Here is a 6,352-nt window from a genome sequence, read left to right as displayed (position 1 = left end):
GATTCTCCGTCTTTTTTTTTTCCTCTCTCTTCCCCTCTTACTCTGACCCTATAAGTCTTTCTTTCGCTTAACAGTCAAATCTCAAACGAAATTTTGATTTCCTTCGACACTGAAGAATGCTGTTTTACCTTAGAAATGATTAAATACCGAAAAAAACAAATGTCTCGGGCTCGTTTGTTTACCAATTTTTACATACTTTAAATGATTCAATGCAACAAGTTTTTTTTTCTCTTTTCATAATTAATATTTGTTTCAGACATTATTGTATCAATTAAGCTCAAAGAAAAGATTACTATATGTTGGAAGCAATTGAAATTTAAATAGGATTATTGAAGATAGCCGACTTATTAGGGAAGTTTCATTAAAACAGGCAATAGTTTAATTAAAAGAATTTTATTTTATCAAAATTTAAATTCCCCTTAACGGTTAATAAAATTGAATTTCTTTACAATATAAATTTAAAAGAAGGAGGGGAGGAAAAAGGATTCCATTATAGGAAGGGAGAATATATGTATATATATTTTGGATGAGCAAAAGAACATCTAGAACCAATCCTCCTCACTGTCCTCTGCATTGGCCGTTCCCATCTCTTCTGTATTCTCCTCAGAAGGCTTGCAATTGTCTTCCCCAAATAAATGTCCCTCGGTCCCGATTGGCTCCCATAATTCGGGTAAATCTATGTTGTATGTCTAAAACAAAGTTGTATATAGAATACCCCAAAAGAAAGCAGTCCGTATTTAGAATAAAATAAAATTTTTTTTTACACTTACCAACTGCCATGATCCGTTCTGGGAGTGTACGCCGTCCGCGTTTTTATAAAAAATCTGAATAAATGTCAGTTTGAAGGACTTCTCTGCGGGAACGAAGCCGTTATATGGTGGGACTTTCGGCAGTGACTTAAACAAACTAGTAATACACAAATTAGTAAACATATTAAAAAAAAAAGAGAGAGAGAAAATAAATATTTTGTTTTGTTTATTAAACTAACCAATTTTCCTCAGGATGAGCAATTCCTGAAGCATGCTGCTCCATTAGCTTTAAAGACGTGTCTGCGACTAATAACGGATGTTCGAAATCTTTCTAAAAGAAAGAAAAGAAGAAATTTTGAGATACCCCGGAATGATTGAATTTTCATGAATTATTTTCTGGTTTGCTGATATGATTGAACTCTCGGAGAGATTGGTTGGACTTCTACTCAAAGCAATTGAATTTAAATAATTATTCAATCCATTCTAAAGTTATTATTTACGCAAAATAAACACGATCATGCTACTCACGGTGGCCCAGAATCCGCGCACATAATATTTTCGTTTGGAACCATCCCAAAAATACTCCTGGTGCCAGCATCCTCTGGAATAGGGCTTGGATTCAACAGTATTCTGTATGGATTTACTGAAATACCAAGCATCGCCCTGACTTTTCCTAAAAGGAGCCTCCTCCCACGGTCCAAATCTAATCGTAAAACTAAAAAAAAAAGGGGAAAACTGAATTTATAACCAAATTCGAAATTTTGTTTAAGTCCAAAGTTAAAAAAAAAAAAAAAAATTTCTGAATGATAGGGTGAAGTGGGGTGAAAAGCCACATTTTTACTTTCGATGCTGTAAAATCTGTATTAAAATTGTGGGGTGGCCACTACAAAAAAAAGAATAATAACTCTAAAATTGATTGAAACTCCAAAATATGTTTAAAATACATTTTCAAATCTCTAATACTAAAAATAATTTTGAATTTAAATGGATTTTGAAACAAATATTTAATTACTATCCACTATTTTCCGTATTATTGTTCAAATTTCAAAACCTGCAAATTCGAATAATTTTGAGAATTGCTTCTGTCACTTATTAAGTATTATTTTCGAACTTTTGATTCAATTACCTTTAGAAATTTTAACTGAAATATTTCTAAAATCCTCTTGTTTACAGGACAATTTCATGAAATTTTAAACAATTAAAAAAAAAATTTGGACATTCTTTACAACTTTCCTTTAATTATATGACAAATGATCACATTTAAACAATGATTTAATAATTATGAAAAAGCTTTAGCAAACAAAATTGAAATTTGTGTTGAGTTTACCTGTTTTCAATTTGCACTATCAATTTTCGTACCTTTTGGAAGCTTTCTTTAAGTTTCATTACAGATAACATATTTTAGTTGCAATCGTTTATTTTTTTATGCACTTTAAAACTACTAAAATATTAAATGTATTTAATTAATTTTACTAAATAAACACGATAAATCTTGTAAAATAAGAAAGTTAGTCTAAGTGGAGGACGGTTAAATTTCGCAAGGATATTCAATGGAATTTTACCCTGGCTTTCCATCCCACTCTACCCTGATAACCGAAAATTTTGTTAAATGAGAATAGTGGGCACCCTATTAGCAAGAACTTTAATCCTACTTACCCTCTCTCCGATCCGAGTTGCTGGAAGTGAGTCTTGTACCGAAAATATCTCTTGACCTTTTCAACAAAGGGCATAGAATGCTCCTTTGTTTCTCCAACAAGCAACCTTGTCAAGAGGTGGCCCCTCAGAGTCACATTCTTGTCCCCCGGAACCAAACTACAAATCTCCCTCCCTCTTCGAACAATATCGATAGCTTCTTCATGTTCATCCTCGAGAGACCAGGATGACCACGAATAAGAACAAGACGAAGAATAATGATCTGATTCCTTGCCAAAATTTAATTCCATCTTGTTTGAAACCATTTTTCGCACTGAACTACTGGAGTGAGGTACTGGACCACTACGCACCGACACTACGTGACTAATCTGACGGTTCCCAATTGCGTTTGTACTACTTAGGAGATGTGCGGGCGCAACGTTAAAATACAAGCGTCTAATTAAATTAAGCACCACTGGGGCAGTTCGAGGAATGTACCATGTTGCGATCAAAATGTCACATATTTCGGAAGGGTAGTTTCAGCAGTAAGATGGAGACTAGATTTTGGCTCACATTTCAGTGCAATTACCAAAAGCCATTTTTGCGTTCTTAAAAAATTTTATGTAATAGTAGAAAATTAAGAACACAAAGAATTATTGTATTAGTTATTCGAGAAATTTTCTAGAAAATAATTCTTTGAAAATTCCCCAAATTAAAAAAAAAACAAAAACAAAAAACAAAAAAAGAACAAAAAAACAAAAAAAAATAATAATTATTATTAAACAAATAAAGCATGCTATTTGTAAAACAGTTTTCAAAGTATATGCTTTCTGCCTTGCAATTGAAATTAGACTTGAAAGCTGTTTAATGTTTTGTATTTAAATTTTATGAAACCATTTAGTATTTAGTAAATAATCGGGTTTGATACCCAATATATTATTGCCGTATCTTAATCTTAATCGGAATTTTAATTAATAATTGACAATAATGATAACCATTTAAGAATGAAAATTTTAAGGCCATTACCGAAGCCACTACTACTTTTACTCATATTATATATAAAATTGTATAATTATTTTGGAAATATTGAAGAAATTTTGTTAACACATCGTCCTACTACGTGCATCTCTAAGTTCAAGGCATCAGGGTTTTCGGGGACGAAAACTAGAATTTTCACGGTGGATTGTTAGAATACTAGTCCTTTAAAAGAGTCATTTGGCAACCATGTAGAATAAATTTAATTTCAAATTAACCCAAGCATATAAAAGCATCGCAACGCAGCGACGATATGCTTGAGGATATTTGACACCCTGATAACGTCAAATATCTTACCGAGAGAATGCCTTTAACTAAGAAATGCCTATAAAATAGTTATAAGGACAAAAGAAATTACTATTTCTTTTCTCCATCTACTAAATAATAAATATAATAAATAATTATTAATAATTATACCAACGCAGTCAATGCTGCCTACATCGAACCTTGCGGCAATATTGTGCGGTAAATAATAAATATAAAATTTGTACCCAATTATCTGTAAAACATAAAGGTAGGCGCAATGATGCAGCCAATATATATACCAATTGTCATTACTGTTTACAACCAAGAAAATACGCTGTGAGGTTGCGCGTGTGTGGGGATGGTCGGCGGCAACACACACATGCCTGCGCGACCGCCGTTTATGAACACCAGCACACTCACTGGTTTCCTCGGCTACAGAACTAATACCTTGAAGGCTTTCATGCTACGGACACCAACACAAGTGCGCTATGCTTGCCTCTAATCGCTGCCTGGTTGTGCGTAGAACTTTCCTCTCCCCTCAGGGCCCATAAGCTGTAGACTACAGCTTCAAAACAAACGCACGTGCGTTACAGCTGACGTAAACTACAAGGCGGCATGCCTTATGACACTTGAATTTATGAATCAAGTCAAGTGCACACAGAAACAATTTAACAATAGTTAAACATTTTGTTGTAAACATTGTTGTTACAACAAAATGCCGGAGGACATTAGGTTGTATGTATATGCATATATATATATATATATATATATATTACTCGATATGTAAAATGCATATACAAGCAACCTATAAAAAGTAGGAACAATATAATTACAATAAATAAATTATATACACTATTATAACTAAGATAAATAATAATTCTATTAATTAAACAATATAATTATTATTTAAATTCTAAGTTATTTCAAATAATATTTCAAAAAAGTATCATGTTAACAGACTGTTTCCGTTCTCACGGACCCACCGTGAGATCCAAAACGTCAGCAAAAATGCATAGACCAATGGGCCCATGACTTACTCCTACTACTTACTCCTACTCCTAAAAATCTTCCCCGCTTTGCACCAAAGGCAAGGGTTAGAGGCTTGTCGCAAAATTTCAATCATGGCAGTACGAATTCTCGCTTCTTCTCGAAGACACCTCTCCTGGGTCTAACCTAGAAAGTGTTTTGGGACAGAGAAATTTCGCGACAAAAAGCCCGTCCGCGACCCGGAACCCGATTTGCATGAATTAGGGCAGACGTTAAAATTTTCAAATTCTCTGAGCCGGTGGAGTCCAGTGCGGGCTGATTTTGGTGAGATTTTGGAATTGTTAATCTAATTAGCAGTTTTAAAATCTTGTTATTTATAACCGGCCGGTTGCATAGATATTGCCCGCGTCCGTCTCAAATATCGGTGGCCCACGAGTGCGATCAAAACCAATTATCGAATTATCGGTTGCATAGATATTGCCCGGACTAATTCGGTAAACGGTAGATCCGCAGTGAGTTTTACACAGTTGCGTGAGACGGCCGGTTGCATAGATATTGCCCGCGTCCACTCGCCACAAGTGCAATCTCGCAAACGAAAGAAAATTGCGCGAATCTTACGTCGCGATTTTCGGTAGAAACAAGAACAAAAGAATTTTCGCCCGACGGATGCTTTGTGATTCAAAAGAGGAATAGCTCCGCCGGTAGTTTGTAAGTAAATAAGTATCGTTTCAATTTACATATTCTAACACACATACATTTTCTATTTGTAACACACTATAATCATTCTGTATTAAAAAGGTATTTTTCTATTCTAAAATAAATCATGTATTCATAGAATCAATTTCTTTACTTACCTAACTAAACCCTAAATTCAAATCATCTTAAAAATCGTGCATTTAACGAATCAGAAGGTAACTTTTAAAAGTAGGATAACGTCCCCACAAATTAAACAGAATAATAAAACATTCTGGCAGCTTGGTGCCTCCCCAAATCGAGATAAAGGGCCATCTCAAAAGCCTAATTTATAAATTTATTTCTGGTTTGTAACATTTAATTTTACCTGCGAGTCAGTAATTAGGCGGTGTTATGCTAGTAATATTTCAATGCTGACCTAGTACTGACTGCCGGTATAAACTTAATTTCTTTGAAAAATGGATTTATTTGATTTTCAAGAATTGCTCCTTAATTTATTTATTAGTAAGAATTCTGATTTTAATTTTCACTGAATAGATCAGTGAGAATTTCACTGAATGAATCAGTGAGCTCACTGATTTATTTAGTGAAATTAAAGATTCACTGATTCAACCAGTGACTACTCACTGATTCGCAGTGGTATACTTATAACAGTATCATTCAGTGACTATGCACTGCTAATCAGTGAGAATTCACTGATTCAGATTTAGAGAGTACATTCTTATCACTTTTAAGATATTTTCTTTTGCAGTGAGCAGTTGAAGATTTTGGTCCAGTTATATTCTCTCCGTGTATAAAAATACGATTTTTTAAAGAATTTGTTTACTTTATCATCAAACTGGAGATTTATGGAACAAAAAAAAATTTTTACAATTTTTTTCTTAATGCTTACTTCTGTCTTATAGCCTGTGTTTACATGCTTGCGTTTTATCGCACGTTTTTTCGTGTTCATAAGCATGTAATCACTGCCTTAATGACTTTTAGTCACAGAATGACGAAGCCCGGTCCTG

General features: G+C 33.8%; 1 protein-coding gene across 1 annotated transcript; it reads right to left on the bottom strand.

Moving 5' to 3' along the window:
- Positions 1 to 449: 449 nt before the first annotated feature.
- Positions 450 to 932, bottom strand: LOC122507258. The gene is made up of 2 exons (XM_043619877.1): positions 771 to 932; positions 450 to 689 (listed from the first exon to the last, which is right to left on the bottom strand). The coding sequence occupies exons 1-2, from the start codon at positions 930 to 932 to the stop codon at positions 543 to 545; spliced, it is 309 nt and encodes a 102-aa protein (XP_043475812.1). The 3' UTR covers positions 450 to 542.
- Between the last annotated feature and the right edge of the window lie 5,420 nt (positions 933 to 6,352).

The sequence above is a fragment of the Leptopilina heterotoma genome, unplaced genomic scaffold (assembly GCF_015476425.1).
Source record: "Leptopilina heterotoma isolate Lh14 unplaced genomic scaffold, ASM1547642v1 Lhet_456, whole genome shotgun sequence".
NCBI lineage: Eukaryota > Metazoa > Arthropoda > Insecta > Hymenoptera > Figitidae > Leptopilina > Leptopilina heterotoma.
This window is presented reverse-complemented; position numbering and strand designations above follow the sequence as displayed.

Bases quoted from the DNA above. Each gene is read 5' to 3' on its own strand.
- LOC122507258 (XM_043619877.1), bottom strand. From the start codon at position 932: ATGTTTACTAATTTGTGTATTACTAGTTTGTTTAAGTCACTGCCGAAA. The intron at 690-770 runs GTAAGTGTAAAA...ACTTTGTTTTAG, and splicing joins AGAACGGATCATGGCAGTTG to ACATACAACATAGATTTACC.